Source organism: Enhydra lutris, unplaced genomic scaffold, assembly GCF_002288905.1.
Source record: "Enhydra lutris kenyoni isolate GAN:26980312 unplaced genomic scaffold, ASM228890v2 scaffoldscaffold12, whole genome shotgun sequence".
In the NCBI taxonomy this organism is placed as follows: domain Eukaryota; kingdom Metazoa; phylum Chordata; class Mammalia; order Carnivora; family Mustelidae; genus Enhydra; species Enhydra lutris.
In genome coordinates this window covers 28,972,637-28,994,886 of record NW_019154096.1, presented here as the reverse complement: position 1 = coordinate 28,994,886, position 22,250 = coordinate 28,972,637, and the positions used below count along the sequence as shown (strand labels likewise).

Sequence of the window (22,250 nt, the reverse complement as noted above, 5' to 3'; positions counted from 1 at the left end):
ACAGCTGTGTCTTCTGAGCATAGACTGTTCTGCACACACTATCTGCCAATGATGCTAAAGTAGGCAGGGATCTTTTCTACCTTACCAGGACTTCCTCACTATTTTTCCTTCCTCTACACGGCTCTAGGGTGATCATTCTAAAAGCCTGATGTGACCCTACCTAAAATCTTTCAATGCTCTTAATCAACTAATAACAGTCCAAAATATCCAATATGTCCCTCAAGATCTTTTAGAATCCCATCATTTCCTACCTCTCCCGCCTCCTTGCCCACTTTCCCCCTCCTCTGTCTGGTCTTAGCTGTTCTGCCTCCCCATCCACTCTTGTCTCCACTAGGTGAACACATCCAGGAGGCCAGCTGACAGCAAGGGACAGATAATTGGAGAAATCACAAACAATAAGGCTATAGTTCAGATGGACGTGGGCTTTAGTGTTAGAAATGGAAGCTGATGACAATATGGAGCTACTGAAAGTTCTTGAGCAGAGTAGAAATTTATTGAATTTAGTCAGGGAGGCTCCTCTAAAACCATACTGGGTTCACCTCTCCTTACTCCCTTCAGCTTTGGAAGTTATCTTCAGAAGAGAAGAACAAGGAGGAAGAAGAGAAAGAAAGGAGGGGAAAGGAGAAGGAGAAGAAGGATCTCTATCCCTGAACCAAGGACAATCGGAAGATGGGGATGGAGGACATCCTTCTACCTCCTCATCACTTTCTCGAGCAAAAAGGAAAATTACATCTACAATAGCAAAGTTCAAGTTCTTCCAGGCATATGGCCCTCCCTTTGGAAGGGAGAGAGCAAAGGAACAGCGGAGATGAGGCTGGCCCAGGAGGTGAACAAATGATTCCTTTGGAACCCAAGAAGTTGACAAGAGTGAACAGAGGGGACAGATCTTGAAGCTTCATCTTGAACACAGCTCTTTCTGCCTCAGCCCCAGAAGCATGGCTGGGTGGGCGGGGGGTGGGGGGGCGGGCGGCGGGGAAGAAGGCTCATGCAGTGATCCACGTGCTTCTTCAGTTCCCTCCTGCCATTCTAGTGGGCAGTTGAGACTGAGATTTGGAGACCCCTGTCTCACCCTATTTTACCCCACAGCTCTTCAGCCACAGCGTCCGAGGACCAGGCACCGTGCTAGGCACTCCGGGTATACATAACTAAGGCATACGCTTCCGGAAAGATTTGTGCTCAGACATTTGCAGTCCCATGTCAACAAGAAGCCCTGTGATTGTGATCCTATTTCCTGTGTCCAACATTGAAACGGGGAACCCCATTTGTACTGTACACTCATGAGGACTACAGAACAGAAAGTTCAAATCAGACCTGGGCAGCTAATCCCGAGCATATGAATTCTGGAGTTCTAACACTTACAAATGGGGAGTGAGAAGGTTCGACACTAACCACTAGAAATTTCCTTATCACCCTTGATGAAGAGGCCAATATTTTATTCCTACTGTCATCTTTGTTATTATTATTCTTTGGCAGAAAAGGCCCTTTCCCCTAGAGTTCTTCCTCCTTCACATTCCTGCGGACTAAAAGGAAAATCCTGTTTATTTGCAATCAAGGGAGTTGATTCTGGGGTCGACCAGAACCAGTGAAACAGGAACTGATTGCTTAAAACCCTCCAACTTTGTGCATGATCAGCTGAGAGGACAGAGCCAGTTAACAAAGTTTTATTAGCATTCCTACCTATCCTTAGTCAAATTTCTATTCAGCCTGGCCTCATTTCTTTCAGGCCCAACCCCTGGGCAGGTTAAGATGATTGCTGTAATTAATCATGCCCTAGCCCCTAGTTCAGACTCACCACATTCAGATTTCAATTAAAAAAAAAAAATCTGAATGTCTGCATACAAAATGCCCTTTGTTGCTGAAGCAGCCTCTTTTCAGTCTAAAGGAGGGAGTTTAGGAAAGAGGAAAGGTTTCCAGGGCCCTCTCTGCAATATTTGCACGTATGTGAGGGATTAAGGATGATCTAGGCTCCTAGATTGCTTGATCTCCCAACCAAAACAAATTACATTTTAAAATATATATGTTAAAGGCAATCATAATGGTTGGTATGATTATTCATTGCATAAATGTTAGTTTATTATTACTGTGTACTATTATAATTGTCATTACCATTAATTCTCAGTGCCTCTGAGTTCCCTTCTCTTAGGATCTTAAAAGATACTGTGGTTGTTGTCTCTATTAAAATGCAAACATTAGCAGGGGGTGGGGAAGAGAGTAGGTTTGTAAAAGGTGAGTGGGAAAGGAGTTTCTGCTTTTCACTGCATATATTCTGTGATTTTTGCAACATGCATACCCTGCCTTTGTAATTAGAAACTAATGGAGGAGACTGGATGGAAGGATCAGGAAAAGAGAATTTATAACTGGAACTGCTCCCTGCTAATCTCTTAGCATTCTTTTCTTTTCTTTCTTTTTTTTTTTGAAGATTTTCTTTATCTATTGAGAGAGAGCATGAGAGGGGAGAAGGTCAGAGGGAGAAGCAGACTCCCCGTGAAGCAGGGAGCCCTACAAGGGACTCGATCCTGGGACTCCAGGTTCATGACCTGAGCCAAAGGCAGTTGCCCAACCAACTGAGCCACCCAGATGCCCCTCTAAGCATTATTTTCACAAATCCTGGAAACAGCAGTGAAAACCAAATCTTATTCCCCCATTTGCCTGGAATTAGCTGGATGCCCCAAGCCCTTAGTTGGGCCCAGACCAAGGTGATCTCTGACTTGAGGACAGAAGCTCATAGAAGGCTTTTGAGAAGGAAAGTGAACAGTGAACATTGACCAGAAGAACCCGTTTGACTTATTCTGTCTGCTGGTAGAGACGGAAGCAGTGTCTAAGCCCCAGGTACTTTTCCAGAATTTGAATTTGGCTTGGAGAGGTTCTGCCATTCAGAGGTTGAGGAACAACCCGCCCCCCCCCAAATAAAATGTACAGGACTCAGCAAATGAGATTCTGATTCCACAGACGCTGTCCTAGCACGTATATTTTCTCAAGTATCCCCAGGTAATTTGCACTGTGACCATACAGACTGCTGCTTTAGAAATTACTTACTCCAAATACGGATTGAGGAAACTGAGGCCGAAGGCATGGAAGGGACTTGCCCAAGGCCACCCAGCAAATGAGCTGCCGACCCCAGGCCAGAACTGTAACCTTCTGAAGAAAATAAAACAGGACTCATCCTACATCCCAGTAAGAAGAGGGTGAAGAGACTGGGGAAAGCGCCAGAAAGATGCCATTTCACATCTAATCACTTCTTGTCACGTTGCAACCATTTTCCTCATAGGGAGTCCCACACTGATGGATCAGAAATAACAATTTCAAAGTTATATCTTCATGGAAATGGCTATTAATGTTCTTCCTCTCCTTTTAGAGTGCTGAGGAATACATATTAATTTTCTCTCTACTTATATTGCCTATTTGCAAATTGTATTCACTACCCAGTGCTCCAATTTGTCCTAACCCTGAAGAGATTATGATGAATAAATGTGTTCCTGGAAATAAAATAAAATACAAAATTTGTCACTGAGATTTACTTTTATAATTATTTACAGGGATTATTTTAGAATATATGGGGGGCAATAATTATAATGCACACAAGAGGGTTCTGGCATGATTTATCAATATTAATTCAGAGTCTCTTCCCACTTCTCCGAAAGGAGCCCCAGCTCTCTCTGCAGCTCTGAGCCAGGGGCAAAGCAAGTATCAGCTGCACCTGTACCACCAGTACCAGAAGCCTGAGGGTCAGGTGAAGTGGTGGGCAAGTCTTGAAGTGGTCAGTGCCCTGGCCTATGAGTCCTGGGTTCAAGACTTAGCTTTGCTATTATTAGCCAGGTGCTCATGGCTGAAGCCTTTCATTCCTGAGGTCCTCAGTTTCCTTACATGAAAACTAATTGATCCAAGGAGCAATTTACTAGTAAGATAAAAACACAGGTAAGTATGTACATCTCTGCAAAATAAGGAGAGAGAATGTGCTCATTAATAAATACTTCTGGACACCTGCTAGGTGTCAGGCTCCAACAATAAGGAACAAGACAGATACAATCCTTACTCCCCTGGGGCTTATACTCTGGTGGGAGGGCACAGGTTACAAGTAAATAAATAATTTCGAGTGTGTGAAATGTGTAATATCAGGTAACACTAACACATGTTATGAAGATAAAAGAAGACAATGTGGTGGGGGTGTTGCTAATTTGGACATACAATGTCCAAGGTCTCTGCTAGCTGTTCAGAACATTCTACCTGTGAAATCCTTGATGAGCAGAGCAGGAGCCAGACTTTAGCCCCTCTCACAATGCTTTGTGATACACAAACTGCACAGCCCCAGACAGCTATGGAGTGTTCTAGAAAGGCTCCTCTAAGAGGAGCAACATTCGGGCTGAAATCTGAATAATAACATGGCGCCAACCAGGAGAAGCCTTGGCAGAAGAATCTTCCAAGCAGATGGAACAGCAAAGGCAAAAGCGATGAGTGTTCTCTGAGTCTCATGTCGTTGTGTTGCCACTTCGCTCATGCTTGAGTGGCGAACTTGAGCTCAAATGCTTCCCAGGGCACAGTGTCACTCCAGTCAGGAAGGTGAGTCTCCCTGGTACAGCCACACCAGGCTTTGGCTTGCCCCCGCTCAGCTCCAAAGCACAGGCGGGCGGAAGCCTTGAGATGCTTCAGCCGCCAGCAGAGACATCCATGGGCACACACAGGGACTCCAGCCCGATAAAGCATCTGTGGCTTTCCTGGAGAAGAAAACAGGAAAGGATCACTGACCTTTATACATGACCCCACCGGCACAGACTCACAAACTCAAAGAAGCACATAAACATTTGTGTAAGTATATAGGCACACAAAACACAGGCCAATGTTGCATGCATGGGTTCCATCTCATTGCTACCGTCTGAACTCTGAACCCTGATCTGGGACACAGTCTGGCCTCCCACCTACTGCACTAGCTCCCAGTGGCCAGCAGAGAATGCAGAAATTTTAGACTGTCAGTCCTTAGAACCCAGAGGGTTTATAGCTTATGCTTAGGTACTGGAAATTCACTCATTCAATTCATGTATTCAAAAAATATTTATTGAATACTTGCTGTATGCTTGATACTAATCTAAATTGTGGGGACAGAGCAATAGAGAAAACAAAGTTTCTATCCTTGTGGAGTTTACTTTCAGTGTGGGGAGAGATAATAAGCAAGTAAATACCAAATATTTGGTGGTGATAAGTGCTGTGGAGAATAAAAGAGCACAGGAAGGGGATAAGAAGTCCCTGGGGGGCAGATGGAATGATCAGGGAAGGCCCCACGAAGAAAGTGATATACAAGTCAAGTCCTGCAGGAGGTGAGGGAGAGCCAGATGCACATCTAGGGAGAAAATGTTCAAGGTAGCTAGAACAGCAAGTTCAAAGGCCCTGAGGCAAGAGAGTGCCTGGCAAGTTTGGGAAACAGCAAGGACGTCAAAGTGGCTACAGTGAAGTGAACAAGAGGAAGAATAATGCAAATGAAATCAGGAGGCAGGGTATGGTGTGAGGAGGAAGAGGAGATCATTTAAGGACTGATAGACTAAGACTAGGACTTGGTCTTGTACTCCCAGGTGAGATGGGGAACCTTGAGAAAAGGACCCATATTTTGTAAAGACTGCTCTGGCTGTTATACTGAGAATGGACCATGGAGAAGGAAGGGCAAAAACAGGGAAAGCCGATAGCAGACTAACAGAGGACTCACTGGAGACAGTGACAAGTGCCCACATATATTTTGAAGATGACATCAACAGAATTTCCTGTTGGATTGGACATGGAGAGCATGAGAAACACAGGAGACAAGAGTAACTTTAAGGCTTTGACCTGAGTAACTGGAAGAATGAAGCGGACATACTGAAATGGATGAGCAAGTTAGGGGGCAGGGGGCTCAGGGGATCACTTTTGGACCTAAGAAGTTTGGGATGACTTTGACATATACAAGCAGAAAGGCCAAGGAAGGAGTCTATATAGGAACATAGACTTAAGGAAGCAGATATGAACTAGAGTTGGAGATTTGGGAGTCCTCAGTTTTTAGATGGCATTTAAAGCCACAAGACAGGATGAAAAAGATCTGAGGATTGGGTCTTAAGCACCGACAGTGAGAGGTCAAGGAGAAGGGGAAGAGCCATAAAGACTGAGAATGAGAAGCTGCAGAGGTAAGAAGAACCGAAAGCAAGTCAGACTCTGGAAGCCAAGAAAGAAATGCTTAAAAAAAAAAAAAAAAGAGGGGCGCCTGGGTGGCTCAGTGGGTTAAGCCCCTGCCTTCAGCTCAGGTCATGATCCCAGGGTCTTGGGATCGAGCCCCGCATCGGGCTCTCTGCTCAGCAGAGAACCTGCTTCCCCCTCTCTCTGCCTGTCTCTCCCCTACTTGTGATCTCTCTCTCTCTGTGTCAAATAAATAATTTTTTTTTTTTTAAAAGAGAAGAAAAGAGGGGCATCTGGGTGGCTCAGCGGGTTGAGCCTCTGCCTTCGGCTCAGGTCATGATCTCAGGGTCCTGGGATCAAGCCTCACATTGGGCTCTCTGCTCAGTGGGGAGCCTGCTTCCCCCTCTCTCTCTGCCTGCCTCTCTGCCTACTTGTGATCTCTGTCAAGTAAATAAATAAAATCTTTTAAAAAAAGAAAAGAGAAGAAATGAAAAAAGATGGAGTTCTAACATAATGACCAATTCAGCCAAAGACCACCAGGGGATGCTGAAAGCATTGGGTGAGCAGGAAATTCACATGGAAATTCACAGATTATCTATAAATTACAAAGCAGAAAATGTACCTTTAGAGTGGACTGATCTGGTGGTCACCAGCCCAAACTTAGCATCTCCCAGGGTAAGACAACCTGATCATATGGGCCTCAGATGAGATGCAGTGGGAGTCGCACGTGACTACATGCGATTCTTGCCAAAATGTTTCCCCAGACTCGCTCCATGAGGAAAGAGACAATCTAGAAAGTGAAACACTCTTCAAGACAACTGAACTACACTGTCCAAAATGTCAATGTCATAGGGAGGTAGGGAACAGGAAGGAATGTACTAGATAAAAATGGACTAAAGAAACATGACCACTAAGAGCAATGTGTGATCTTTTGTTGGATACTGAAACTAGGGAAAAGAAAAACAGCTAAAAAGACATTTAAGGGACAATCAGAAATGTTTACATTTGAACCATTTGATGATGTTACTGATAATACTAAATTAATATTTCTTTTCGTCGGTGCACTCATTGTATTGTGGTTTCATAAGAGAATGTTCTTTTCCTTCCGAGATGCAAGCTGAAGAAATTAGGGGTAAACATCAACTTGCCTACAGCTTTCAAATGGTTCAGAAAAAAATAATCTGTGTGTGTAAGAGAGCATGCCGGCATGGTAACATGTTAACAGCTGATAAGTCTAAATGAAGGGAAAAGGCATTCATTATCTTATTCTTTAATTTTTTTCATTATCTTGTTCTTTAAATTTTTTTTTATAAGTTTGAAAAATTTTATAAACAAAATATTAAGGAATAAGAAGAAAAAAGAGCAATCAATTCGTCCATTGTTATTCAAGGTCAAGTAAACTGAGGACAAAGAATTAACCATTGGATTTAACAGCAGGGAAGTCATTGGTGACACTGAAGACAGGAAGAGAGCAAAAGAGACAGGCAGGGGCCTGACCATAAAGACCTACACAGGCCTCACTTTGAGCACAATGGGAGTAACGTGGTTACATTCGTGTTTTAGGGCAACAGGCCTGACAATTGGAGGAAGATCAATCGGAAGAAGAGAGTAGGCTCAGGCAAATGTCCTCACAGACTCTGAAAGTATACCTGACCCCTTTCACGGCCTGAAGGGAGAGACCACAAAGAGATTGCAGCCCAACTGCCAGGGCTTGATGTCTGTTTTGGAGACAAGAATAGAGGAGCCAAGATGGAACCGCTCACCAAAATACCACATTGTGGGTGGGGGCACGGGGGTGGGGATTGTTGCAGTTAAAAAGTCCGTATGCACTGTGCCCTCCTATAGAAGAAGCAGCTGACAGGACACTCAGGACCATCATCAGCATGTGACAATGTAAATGGAGCCCGTTTGAGGACCTGCTGAGTCATTCTCTCACTTCACTCAGTGTATCTGACATCGGAGTCAAGTTCAGTGTGCTGGGAGCCATGACTCTGGGTGTGACAGTGATCTGGTGATGCCTTTGTTCATGAAGTCTCATCCTGGACTCCCTCTCCCCATAACCCCTTCCAGCTCCTGCTTGCCCTTGTTGACAAGCCTTCTCCAGGGCTCCAGCCCTCACTGCTCCAGGGTCTGAAACATCATTGTAAAGACTTCTTCCACGTGCCTGGCATTGATTCCCATTGTACGGTGTTGTTATGTACATTTACATCTGTCTTAACTAGGGGGACAACTCCTTGAATGTAGAGAACCCAGTTTATATCTCAAAATAGTCTCAGCTTTGCCCAGAATAGGTGATCTATAACCTGAAGGAGACGGGGAGAGAGGGAGGAGGAAGATGAAGGCCATAGCTTAACCCTCCCCCTAAATGCTCACCCTGCTAACCCCAAGCCATGGGATCACTTCTCACTTCTACAGGTTCGAGTGCTGTTACTGAGAGGCCACTTCTTTCAAGCCCCCTAGCTCCTGAGGTAGAAACCCTGGTAAGAAACAGCCCTGAAACAGCCTACAGTACTCTCTCCCAAAGCTGTTTGCCGTAAGTGACTCACCCAATTAAGAGCATCTACATAACAAAGCCTCACCGGGCTGCAGAGGTCACAGAGACTGTGAAGTGTGTCTTTAGTGTGTGCTGCAGAGAAGGTTCACTAATTACCAGTCATTTCCAGCCCTCAAGAGCCTGTCAGCCTTTGAGATGCAGGGGATAAAAGAATCCCCAAATTCCCACCCCACACCAATCATTTCTCCCTCCCCAACCCTCCCCTGCATTTCAAACCTGTGACTAATAAGTGCCAGGGATGAGCCTCTGCCCACCTGGCTCAGAGGAGGAAGGAGAAAAAAGAAGTTGCGTTGATTGGGAGCATTTTTCAGTAAAAGAGAACTGGGAGGAGCAAGGAAGCAAGGAGAGTTCTGGAGGCACCGCATCATTGTCTCCACTAAACAAGCAAGCAAACAAAAATATTGTCTTTTCCTATTTATAATGGCAACAAATGTTTGCAGTAGAAACTCCAGGTGAGCAAGAAGAAAGTTGAAATCCCCCACGATCTCACTTCTCAAGTGACCAGCTGTTGGGTACATAGACGTCCTCATCACCGGCATTCTGGGTGACGTGCATTAACTGTGGGTGTGTGCATGTCCCTGTTCTTCCATAACCAGTTTTATTCCTTTAATGATCCATCTCCACTATCTCTTCCCATGGACACATGGAGAGAATGTTAGGGCTGCCAGGGATGCTGAACTGGGCTGACAGAAAAGGTGAGTTTGGACACAAGAGCATGACAGGGACGCATTGCCAGAATTTCTGAAACCTGAAGGACACCCTGGTGAGGCAGGAGAGAGGACTGACCTTTGGAACTTGGGCAAATGAGTTCCTCTCTACCAACCTGTTTCCTCACCTGTAAAATGGGAATCACATTACATGCCCTCTAGGACTGTTGCAAGGATTGAAAGAAATCATGGAAAGGACTATACAATCCTTGGATGTTTTATTATTCGTTTTCCATAAGTGCTCATTCGTGCCTACTTTAGCTTAGCCTTCTGCTAGTCTGAGTTAGGAATATAAAGAAAGAATCTGTTTAGGCTTGGAGGATCTTAAAATCTAACTGGGAACTTGAACACACACACATACACACGCACACAGTTAAACAATATGAATGTAAATAGCTAATGAAAGATAACATCCCTTAGTTAATAATTAAGTGTCAGATGTATGGCATCGAGAACACCGCAGCGGTTCAGAGGTAAGAAAGAACACAGAGAGATCATCCTGGTCATCACCTTGAGAACTTTCTCTGTGCCAAATACATGCATTGTCTCATTTAATTTACCCATCAACCTGAAAGATAAGTACCATTATTACATCCATGTTGCCCAGGGGGAAACCAAGACTTCGGAGGGGTTAAGAACCTTGCCCCAAGTCACACATCTAGGAAATGTGGCAGTACTGCTCTTTGGAACCAAGCATTTGGACCCCAGAGTCCACCATGTGCTGGTAGCACTATGATCTACTCAAATGAAGATAAGGGAGGGGAAGCTGAGCCCTGAGCTGCTGGGCGAAGAGGGAGGATGTGGCCCCTTCAGCTTTTGTGGTTGGAAGCAGGCCCTGCTTACAACAAACAGGAAGAAGATTCAGATGATAGGCAGGCAAAGAAGGTAAAGACAAAACAAAACAAACAAAAAGCACTACTTGCCCACTATACAATAGTTTACAGAGATACTGAGGGTTAAAGATATGACCAGACCTAACTCCAAGAGACTCTTGGCTACTTGGCTATTCTAAATATTATCCTTCAAAAATGTTTGAAGGTGAGTCTCTAATAGCTTCTCTATCTTTTCTGGACCCCTGTGGTAGTATCCCCAAAATTGTAACACCAATGGAAATAAGATTTGCCAAAGGGGACAGGTAAAAGATATGTTTGATTACAAATATAAAAATCCCCAATGTCAATGACTTGAACAAGTAGGAATTTAATTTTTCTACTATAACAAAAATTTTGGAGGTGGGTGATTACTGGAGATGGCCCAGTGTCCCAACGATGTCATGATTAAGTGTCTCTCTGCTGTTCTCCTGGACTTTTCCTCATGATCACAAGGTGGCTGCTACAGCTGTAGATATCATATCCAAGTTCGTAGAAGGAATAAAAGAGAAAGAGGAGAAGGGGAAGTGTCAAAACATCTGCATCATCTCCTCTGATCAGGAAAACAAGACTGTTTCCCAGCGCTTCCCCTCCAGCTTTGCCACCTCCATACTTCTACTTGTGCCTCATTTGCAAAACTGGGTCACTTGATTCTCCCTAGTTACAAGGATTAGGAAAAATGAAAATAGGATCGTAATGATTGGAGTAGACACTGGGCCCGGCACATTGCCACACTGGTAAGATTATGAGAAAGGAGGAAGGTAGATATCTAAATTCTGGTATCAGACTTGGGCATTGCAGTATTGGAAGTTGGATACACAAGCATGGGGGACAAGGGACTTCCAGGGAGAGGTGACACAAGAAATGGGACAAAACAAGGCATGTGGTAAGAACAAAGAAATTAGATTTGGCTGGGGTATAGCCAGCTGCACTTTTGTAATCTATTCTACAGAAACAAAATCACTGACCGCAAGGATATAGACTCACGAAATTGTTAGTTAAAAAAAACAAAAACAAAAACAAAACAAAACAAACCAAAAAAACCCCACCCTGATAACAACCTTTATGACCACCAACAGAAGAATGGTTGAATACGTGGGTACCTTCATTCTAAGGAATACTATGCAGCTAAAAATAAATGTTACCTCTATATCTATAGACCCATTTGTTATCAAGAAAGAATGAGGGGCACCTGGGTGGCTCAGTTGGTTAAGTGACTGCCTTTGGCTGTGGTTATGATCCCGGGGTCCTGGGATTAAGTACCACATTGGGCTCCCTGCTCAGTGAGGAGCCTGCTTCTCCCTCTCTGTTGCTTTGCCTACTTGCGCTTTCTCTCACTCTGTCAAATAAATAAAGAAAATCTTAAAAAAAAAAAAAAAGAATGAGGAACAGGCAGCTCTATTTATACACTGTTTGTATAAACAAGCAAAAACATAATAGTCCCATATATGTGAGTACAGTTTATACGAGCATGCTGAGTGTGGAGAAAGGGATAGAAGTTATATCCTGGCTGTATATCCTGGATATCTCAGGAGCCTAGGTGGGAAATAGGGAGGAGATGGGTGAGATCATAAAGTTTGTCTTTATATATCTTTGAGTGCTTTGCCGGTTGAAGGGAACGTGTTTCTTTCATAATTTTGTAATGCATCTTAAAATTTTTTAGAAGGAGTTTAGAACCAGATTATGAAGAGCCAAGTGTTTCATGTGGACAATGCAGAGCCTCTGAAGATTTCATGAAGATGGAGGCAAGGGAATGATGTGATCAAGAAAATTAACCTAGCAAGAGTATGTATAATGTATTAGAGGCAAGAGAGGCTGAGAATGAACAATTAGAAGGTTCTTGTAGCAGCAGCTCAGTCAAGAGCTAATAAGGTACTGAACTATGATAGCTATAATATGTGAAGTGAGAAAGATAAGAGGGAGCCCTACCTGCAGCCTTGAGACATACATGCCTGAATAGTGGGAGAGGCGGTCACGGGGCGGTGGGGAGGGGCAGTGTTTTCCATTCACCTGTGTCAACTAACACATCTTGCACTTTGAAAATCTGAATAAATGGCTAAAAAACTATAGATATTTCTCTTCTCCAACCTCCTTGAGCATTCACTTATTTGATATTTACAGAATATGGGTTCAAAATAACATTTTCATGAGATTTTTTTATATCCCCGTTATTAAACTGAAAACATCTTAGGATATGAGACCATAGAGAATACTTATGTTACATACTTAATGTTATGTACAAATGTTCTTTTCTTCATTTGTTCCTTGAAGAAATAGCCTCTCTGTGCCCCCTTGGAGTTACCATCCAGTGAAGGAGACAGCCTCTCAACAGGAAATCCTTAGTGTGTGGTAAGTGTTCTGAGAGAGGGTTACAGGAGCCCTAACTCAGTACCAGGTAGGAGGTGCAGGGAAGTGGTGTGTAAACTGAGATATTTAAAAAAGGAAGAGAAAAAAAAAAGAAAAAAAAAAAAAAAAAAAAAAAAAAAAAAAAAAAAAGGCAGTAAGCCAGATGAAGAGAAGAACAGAGGCCATTCCAGATAGAGGGAAAGGCATTAACAAAGTTTTGCGGGAGGGTGTAACAGGGTTCATTTGAGTGACCAGAAAGTAGCCACTGATTCCAGGAGCTCAGGTTGAAGGGAAGTAGGACACACACAAAGGCAGAAAGGAAAAGAAAGGCACATCAAGCCTCAGAGACCTACCAGCCATGGGCTTAACTTGATCGTAAGAACAAGGAGAACCCAGGCTTTTGAGCAGAAGAGAAACATGGAGTGTTGTTGTTTTAAGCTCTTCTGGTTTTGGCAGGGACTACAGGGAAACGGTGGTGGGAGGAGGCGCTGGGGGAGGTTGGATGCTCACTGGTCGGGTTTCCCCATCAGGCTGGGAGGGGCGAGGGGGGGGGCGGTGCTGAGTAGAACTCATCATATTTATACTTTTTGCCACCTCTGTTCAGTTCAGCAAGGCCTCAACTGTTCAGTAATTGAAATCTCTCCCTGCAGCCGCCAGGGTAAGGAAAGGTGCAGAGGGGAGCAAGGATCTTAAAATCTAAATGGGATTTCCCCCCATGGAAGCTCCCCCCATAGATTAGTAAAAGCCCAGCAAGATTCCCCCAGACTGATGGACTGGAGACGCTGAGGATCTAAAGAAAAGAAGGGATAAGGATATGGGTGAAATGGGAGTGAGACAAGACCTATCTCTTTTCTCTACGTACCTCAGTCTCTTTATAAAACAGGGTATTCAGGGTACTTACTTCAGAGACTTGCTGTGAGGACCTAATTCATACACAGTTCTTAGGTAGTATATGGCATAAAGCAACACTCAAAAAGTGTTAACTTCTGTTCTTGTTCTTCCTGAAAGAGGTGGGACCGCGTGATTACGGATATGCATTCCCTACTGTCTGAAGGGGACGACAGATCGTATTCCAGAAAACGTCTAAGAGTCCCTGGGCCGAGCAGGTCTCGGGACTACCAGGAAATCAACGTTTGACTAAGTCTTAACGTACGAGTTTGGGCCGAGGTTGTTAGTGCGCACGTGCTTGTGTTTCTGTGATTTAAGACAAAACGCCAAGGAGGGAAGAGGAGCCCCCACCGCCCTGCTGCGAGGGCGCAGGCCTGAGATCCAGCTGCCCGGCCAGCGGGGGAGGAGCCTTCCGAGCTGGGGGCGGGCCAGAGCCGCGGAGGGGCGGGGCCGGAGCCGCAGCCGCAGCCGCAGCCGGGGCCGCGGCCCCGCCCCCAGCGGAAGTGCCGCCCGGCCCGCCCCTCCCTCTCGATGCCGGTTCTCCTGGCGGGTCCCCCGGCCGGTTCTCCCCAGCGCAATTCGGCTCCTAGAGGGAGTTCGGTCAGGGCTCCAACGCTTGGTCGGAAGAGGAGGACCCGGGTCTGCGTATCTGGCTGTCTCGGGCAGTGCTCTGTCCCTCTCACTCCCCCGTCCTCCTTTTCATTCCTCTGTTAGCAGCGCGGCCGCAGGCGCCGCGGGGAACCGCACAGGTAAAGAATCGGCTACTGAGGACGAAGGTGTAGGTGCCTGCCTGGCTGGACGGGCAAGGGAGAGGCTGACGGCACGTGCCCAGCTTTTTTCCAAAGCGATTGTATTCACAGTGGGGCTCGGGGTGGATGGACGCGGACCCTAGGAGCGCTGCATTGCACTGGGGAAGCAGAGGGGGCGGGACTGAAGCCCCCAGAGCTTGGGAGCCGGATCATCTGTGTCCCCGCGTCTTGCGCAGGCTCTGTTGTGCCTGGGAGGTGGTGAGTTGGTTGAGTCCGGGCTGCGGCTCCGGAGGGTTATCCCCCACCCACTCCCCGCAGTGACTGGGGTCTGACAGTAGCTCCTCCCGGACGCGCACAGTCTGAGGTTGGCAGAATGAAAATCAATAAAATCAATGCAAATGCAAAGAACACGAAACGTGTTGGATTGTTGTTATTATTTGCGTTTGTTAAATTCTTTTATTTAAAAAAAATTTTTTTTCCTTGGGAAAGGTGGCTTTGACTCGGATCAGGGCCTTGGAGAAGGACGCAAAAGGCCCACCGGGTCTTCCCGCAGGGGGCGGGGGCCTGTCCACGGACCCAAGCGGCTCAAACTTCCCGGAGCGGCAGTGCTCGGTCCAGCGACGGGTGTGGAGGCCCCAGTGCGCTCGGCTTCCGTATAAGGATTTCCCCCGCGCCTCATTGTCCGCACTTTAGGGAGATGCACCCCCTCCACCATCCGCATTTCCCCCATTCCCCCCCCCCAAGCCACGGGGGCCATGCCTCTTCCCCCCCCCCCCCCCCCCCCGAGCTCTCCCCGGCGCTTTAAATAATGATATTTGCATGCAGGGAGCGATTCATAAATATGTCAGGGCCGGTGAAATATAGGCAACATTTCAAACTTTCTATTTAAAAAACATGAATTATGGCCGCGGAAAATGTGTTCCCATTTAAAGGCGATACGAAGTATTTGGTGTCTCGTCCCCGGGCCCATCCATCACGCAGACAATAAAGAGAGTTTTTCGCCCTGACACCCGCGATTTATGGGCGCCCTTCTCTGCCCTCATCACTCACCCACCGCGGCCCGCCCGGCGACAGGCCCCGCGGAGAGACCCGCAGCCGCCCCCCACCCCGCGCCGGTCCGCGCGCGCACTTTGCGCCCTAGCTAGCCGCCCAAGACTGCCGCTCCCAGGGGGGAAGCGCCCGCTCCAGGGAGTTGGGAGGTCGGCGGTGATGGTCTAGACAGCCGAGCAGGAGCTGAAAGCACACTCGTCCTCTCACCTCGGTGCAAGCTTCTCTTAGGTACTGGGACTGAGCGTGCCAAGAAGCGGCCTTGCGGGCGGGCTCAGCTTCCCGGCCTCGCCAGCCAACCGCGGCGCCGCGCTTGTGAGTTTCCAGCGCAGACTGCGGGAGGTTATTTACGCGCGAGTTCGAGGTGAGAGGAGAGGACTGGGCTGGGGTCTCCCCAAGCCGATTTCTAGGCATTCCACCCCCGGAGAGGCGAGCTGGTCCTCAGCTTTCTTGAGCCCTGCAGGGCGGACGCTTCTGGGCAAAGCTCTTTCTGCAACTTTCACAAAGCTTCCTTCTCCCTGGTGCGATCCCCACAAACACATCCTGGGCGTCCGCCACACATTGGAAACTATTTTTACGGATTGGGGCCGAGGAATTGGCGAGAAATAAGGAAGGGGAGGCGCCTTCCCTAGTGTTTCATCTAGGGCCAGGCTCGGCCGCCCCAAGCTTTCTTCGCCCACCACCCCCACCTTGCACGCGCACAGACCAGCGCGCCGTCCTAAGTCGCCACCGAATCATTGTGGCAAAGTTGCGTCGAAGAAAGTTTGGGCTTCATTTGCCGCGGAATTTGCTTTCAGTTTTCGCCCCGGGCGGACTTGGCCGGGCAGGTTCCCGAAGCACCACCAGAGGTGGGGGCTGCCGGGCACTGCGGGGCAGCAAGGGGCCGCTCCCGGCCTGAGGGCGCTGATAGTCCAGCCTCCTTCGGAGGCCAGACCTACAGCCACACAATCACCAGGAGCCACCTCGCGTCCCGTGCTGGGCCGATGCGTCCGTGTACACTCCAACCGGGAGCCGTTTCCTGCCGGATGCCTGCGAGCTCAATTTATTCGGATACAGGCAGCGCAAACCGCAGAGAAATCCCGTCGATTCTAAAAATGACAAGGTTGAATTTATTAGATCAAGATTCATGTGTAAGTGCAGAGAGATGAACATTATACAAACAGTTCCACGTCCAGTGTGAACGGAAGATCGCTTCCTGTTTCAGGGAGATGTAATATAATATTTGAATATTTAGATCTATAGAGGGATATAAAATATTATTAAATTCTTGGTGTGTGCTCATACAGTTAAGTTGGAAAAATTCTAAAGCAAGTTTTTTTTTTTTTTTAAACAGCTCCTGCTTGAGTGCAATTCGGGCTAGAGATAGCCTTGAGTCCAAATAACCACACAGTGAATATTTCCTATAACCAGAGTGAGTTTTGCTAGATTGAAGGGTGCACTCTGTGTACCTCTTTAAATAATCTGCGGCGTGGGAGAGGCGAAATAAATACATTTAAGAAGAGCAGTCACACAGATAATTGAACTGCATCGCTACAATATTTCCGGGTATGGAAATAAATATTACTACCAGGTCAGCTGTGTAAGGTGTGCACAATTAGGGGGGCTTTTGAGAACCCGGGGTGGGAGCCACGGGTCCTGCAGCTCTGGACACCGAGCATGCTGAGATAGGCTGTATTCGATAACCTCGACCCCAGACCACGCTGTGACAACTGGAAGAGGCTCGGCCCAGACGCCCAACACTGTCTTCCCTGAGGTTCTCCCGGATACAAGCCCGGAGAGGGAGACTTAACCAGGTGCTGAACCTGCCATTTAAGGTAACAGGACCTGGGGTCATGCCCATAGACCTTTCCCCCTTAGCTACTTCAACGACCCCACAATCCCAGCTCCACTGGGTTCAGGTAGTGGCCATTTGGGCCTATTAATCCGGAGCAATAGCGCGGAAAAGGACGGGATGCGCTTGGTTCTGAGATGTCTCCAAGCGCAAAGCTGGAGGACACCGGAGAAGGCCATGATTTCTCCTCCGTGCGGAATCTGGGCCCCACCCGGCCCGGGGAGCGCCCGTTTGAAGGCACAGAAGTGATTATCTGACTACATTTACTTATTAGGTGTTAGGCACCCCCTCACATCCTCAACGTTGAAGCCCAGATGCCCCGAGGGTCTCCTCCACATATTTGCAAAGCTCAGGCAGCACCACGAGCAAGATCCGCGCCGCTGCAGCTGTGAAACTCCAAGGCCAAATACTTATTCCAGAATAGGGCGCTTGCAACCGTCCAAGCATCACACTGCTGTGGTCCTTTCTTCTCGCCCCTCCAAACCCACCCAACCCTTAAAACAGTCGCAGAGCTTCTGAGGGCCCCTGCCTGTGTAGAGATCATTCAGGACTTTGTCAGGAGTTCCTGGGAATTGCACACACTCCTGAGGCAGCCCTGACGAGGAGAAATAACCCGGGCCCTGAGAATGCCCTGCTTCAGAAAGTGTGATTGCGCCGAAGTGGTATAGACGGTATACCGAGAAGAGGGAGAGAGAATAGGAAATATTCCCCGTCAAACAGGAAAAGGGGGAAAGGAAGAGGAGGAAAAAAATAAATAGGGAGTCTAGAAAGAAGCCGGTGAGAAAACAAAAAAGAGAAGGGGTTGTGGGGTGGAAAGTCAGGACAGGCGAGCGAAAAAGAGTACAGGCCATGGCGAGGCGCTGGGACCAGGCCGGGCCGTGGCTCCGGCAGGCCCGGTGCCACCGCAGGCCGGAGAAGAGGTGAGGGCCGCCGGAGACCGTCCCTCACCAGCCCTGCGAATCTGGGCCCGGCTCCCAGTCCGGAGGGGCGGGCCTGGGACCAGCGGCCTCCGCCAGCTCCTACTCTCCCCCCTCCCGGGGGACTACAAGGCGGGGCGGGACCGCGGTAGGGAGGCCCCCAGGGGCGCGCGCCAGTCCGGGACTGTTTGGGCGCTCTGGGCCAGGCTTTCCAGCTCGCCGGGCCTGACCTGTCAGGCGGATTATCTTCGAGGGAGATTAATAGGGGAGGCGGGCTGCAATAATAATCGTTTTGTTTGATGTGACAACTCTGATAGGCGTTGATTTACTTACAAACTGATAGGCTTTTAATTGAGCGCCTCCGCCGAGCCCGAGATGAAAGGGAAGCGGCGGTGAAAGGCGGCCCGCCTGCCCTCCGGCCTCAATACTGATTAGCCATCTCGACAGTGAATAGTTCAAGGCATTTTCAAACTTTTTTCCTCAGCTCTCTCGCCTTCCTTCTCCTCCCACCCCCTCCTCAAATATCTGCCATGCCCACTCCTTTTTTAGAGAAAACAAATCATTTACACTGTGTGCAAATAAAATCCGCAGGACATCCACGCCAACCGCCGCTGGGGTTGGAGGCTTTAGGCCTAGTGCGGAGTAATTAATAACTCCCCCACCCGCAAGGCCTGCAAGGCCTTCAGGGATTTGGCCTCCCGGGCGAGGTGCGCAGGCTCGCAAGCTGGCGCCTCCCGAAAGCCGGGGACGCGCAGGCCCCCAGGCGCCCCCATGCGCTCGGACCTTCCGAGTTGGGGTTTGCAAAGAGCGAACGCATGCGGACCACGACCCGAGCGCGCGCGCGCCGCACGGCGCAGGCCTGCGAGCGTGTGCAGCCACACCGAGGCACGCCCATTCTGGGGCACGCGGGGCCCACTCTCTGGTTCCCCCAGGCTTTAGGTGCTGGGGTTACCACCCCTGAACCGCCCGATGTGAAGAGAAAGCTGCCGGAATTCCAGGAGAGGGAAAGAACTGAGTCTGGAGACTGGGCTCTGTCGGGGCAGGGGGGCGGCAAGAGAAGACGCCCGCTATCACCTCCACTTCTGGCCGCCGCCCCCCAGCATTCAGTGTCCAGGCCTGGCGTGGAGGCTGCGGCGACGCGCGACCCACGGCTGGGCTCGCGGAGCTGGGAGCTCCACAGATGATCCCGGCCGGCACCTCGACAGCCACGCGCTCAATGACACAGACACTAACATACCCGCAGGATACAAGCGGCCTCCCCCACACGCTGCCCTGCAGAGACAGCTTAGGACTGTCCTAAGAAACGGGCATCTGGGACTCGCTCCCCAAAGATTACTCGGACAACCTTCACAACCTCGGGTGTGGCCTCACCACCGTCTCACGGGCTCACCTTCCTCACCTCCGCACAGGCAGACACCAAATCCCCTTGACCGCAGGTGTGTTCTTAACACCTATACACACGCAGGCACGCACACAGACGAACAGCAGCCCAAAATACACACTTCCCTCTTCTCCAAATTATCTTTAGTCAAGTTACAATCTCATCAAGTTTACCAACCTAAAGAATCAAGGGATAAGATTAAAACACAGGAAAAGAATGCCTATGAGAAAATTCTAAAACTCACCCAGAAAGTTCTCGGTACCTGTATGGAGTGGAAGAGAGACCAAAAAAGGCGGGGGGAGGGAACGGGGTGGTGAGAAAGGAGAGGGCGAGCCTGCGGAGGGCAGGTCCGAAGGAAACCGGGTCGCCAGACCCGGCCCTGCCCCCCGCGCGGGTACAGACTGGCTCCTGGCTCCCCGCGCTCCCTGCCCTACCATTTATCAAAGGACTTGACAACAAAAGAAGAGCTGGGGCGGAAAAGTGGAGGAGGGGAGATTCAAAGTCGTCCAAGTCCTTCCGAGGAAGGGGTTGTGTCCTCCTCTTGCCCCCTTCCCGTTTCTGCGAGTTTCTGGAGGCGACCTCCGAACTCGCTCCGGACGCTGCCAAAGCCCTGACAACTCACACAGCGGCACAGACGTCCGTACACACTTGTGCACCCAGCTCCAGGTACACAGAGGCAGGCACAGCGCCTCCCCTCTTCCTTCCAACCCGCCGGAGTGACGGTGCAAATCGAGGGGAACGCGGCAGTCCCGCTCCGCTTCCCTGGAAGACCCGAGTTCCTACAGGCAGCCGCCCCCTCCCGCTCTCTCTTCTTCCCTCTGCTTTCTCCACGCAGGTCAGTCCCGGTTTGGCGTTCCCATAAATTCGAGTGAGCAGCCCAGAGTAACCCCGGCTACCCAGCCTGCGGGGATACAGCAGGGTCGGAGAGGTTTGGAGAGGGGATCTGACTCAGCTTGAGATATCTCCACCGTACACCCATGGCCAGGCCTCTTCGCAGCCTCTCAGCCCTAGCCGCGATCCGAAGGGAGGTCAAAGACTTAAGTCGGGGAGGAGGTACCCCACCATTGACCTTCAGGACTCAAAATTGCGTTGTGGTGTGCCTGTCAGAATGAAGTCTGCGTTGGGGGTCGGGGCACTACGAAGGGTGGGGTCCGCGGCAGGCTGGCAGCCTGACATCCTCATGCTCCCGAGGGACTATCCTGGGGACAAAAATATTTCCCATCTTAGACGTCGCCACCGCCCGTCTCAGGAACCTGGGGCAGCTCCTCCCACCGCGGGCCCCAATGGACCGAAGTCCCAGAGGTAGAAAGGTGTAAGGGGAGAGGCGCACACCTAAGGCCTGAGCAGCCCTCTCAGAGCCCTGGGCACACCTGCGCGCTTTACTCTCACTATTCATTTTCCTGACACGGAGAGCCTCTTTTCCCCTCTTTCATTCTTTTTCTTAGAGCCACCCCCCACCCCATCCCAGGAGGCTGCTCCTCTTTCCCCCTCCGCTGGTTCCCCCTTGGTCTCTTCCTTACTCTCCATCTCTCTCTTCCTCACTCTTTTTCCTTCGAGTTGCACCCGCCTTGTAATCAGCAACAAAAGCTGACATAAATCACGGGCGGATTGACAAGAGCTGACAAATAACTGATTGATTGCGGTCGAGGAACATTGACAATTGATGGAGGGGTGGAGATGCCCAAAGAACTGAAGAGAGGGGGAGAGGAGGAGAGAGGGTAGCAGGGGAGAGTAAGAATGAGGGGGGGGGGGTGGAGGAGAAGACTGAGTGTGAAACAGAGGAAACATGTGACCCCCGCTCCAGCCCCAATCTGCGCGTCCCCGGGAGTCACGTGGCTGGGAAGGGCTGGGAGCCCCGCGCACAGCCGGGAGAACCGCCGCCGCCGCCTCCGCTGCCCACCTAGCTTCTGGTTTCTCCGCTGCCGAATCTCGGGGAATCAAAGCGGGCGGGCGCACTTCCTCCGTCACCCTCTCCGCACCTTTCCTTACCCTGGCTGCCGCGCCGAGAGAGATTTCAATTACTGAGCGAGACAGAATATTTGGTGTGTGGGTCCCCTGTGCGCCCCTGGAAGTGAAAGTCCGGCCGTTGTCCAGACTCCCGCCATTGCTCCTTCTGGTCATCCCTTCAATCTGTTCCTCATATCCACCCTCTTGTAAAAAAAAGGTTTCAGTTTATTTTCGAGCCACGGAAAGGAAGGACGACGAGGAAGAAAAAAGAGGGAGGCGGCACATAGCAAACGCAGAATAAATGTCCAGCCCGTCCTCGGAGCGAAATCGAGGGAGGGGACACGCGGGAGGGGGGCGGTGAAGAAGGAGCTGCCCATTAAAACCAGCGCTGAGAGTCCTGGCGGCGGCGGCGGCGGTGGCGGCGCGGGACGCGTCACATCCCCTTGACCCTCCAATCACCTCGGGCTCCCATTTGATTGGAAGGCGGCAAAGGCTTTAATCTCCCCCTCGGTGCAGCTGCTTTTGAAGTGAGTTTCCTCGCCAGATCCCTGGCTGGACAGGCAGCGGCTCACATCGCCAAGCGCAGCGCCAGCGCCGGGTCGCGAGTGCGCAGCGCAGGGGCACAGCCCGAGGCGGACACGGCGAGCCACCCGGCACTCCCACAGTCCGACCGGCTCCTCCCGCTCGGCCACGGCACCGCTGCTGGCCACCCAGGATTATTCGCTTCTGGCTTCAGGCGCCGAGAAGGCGCGCTGGGTGCCCGTGGCCGCCGCGCCAGCTCCTCCTCCTCCTACTGCTTCTGCTTCCCCGGCGAGCGCGCAGCCCGGAGCCCGCCCCACGCCTCACGGAGCCCTCCCCCCGCTGCTCCCATGCGTGCGGGTG

General features: G+C 49.7%; 1 protein-coding gene across 1 annotated transcript; it reads right to left on the bottom strand.

Annotated features, from left to right (window-relative positions):
* Window positions 1-15,382: 15,382 nt before the first annotated feature.
* On the bottom strand, window positions 15,383-22,239 carry LOC111144993. The gene is given in 5 exon segments (XM_022499629.1): window positions 15,383-15,625; window positions 15,712-16,380; window positions 21,411-21,569; window positions 21,941-22,070; window positions 22,163-22,239. Coding segments are annotated over 5 exon segments (1,278 nt in total).
* Between the last annotated feature and the right edge of the window lie 11 nt (window positions 22,240-22,250).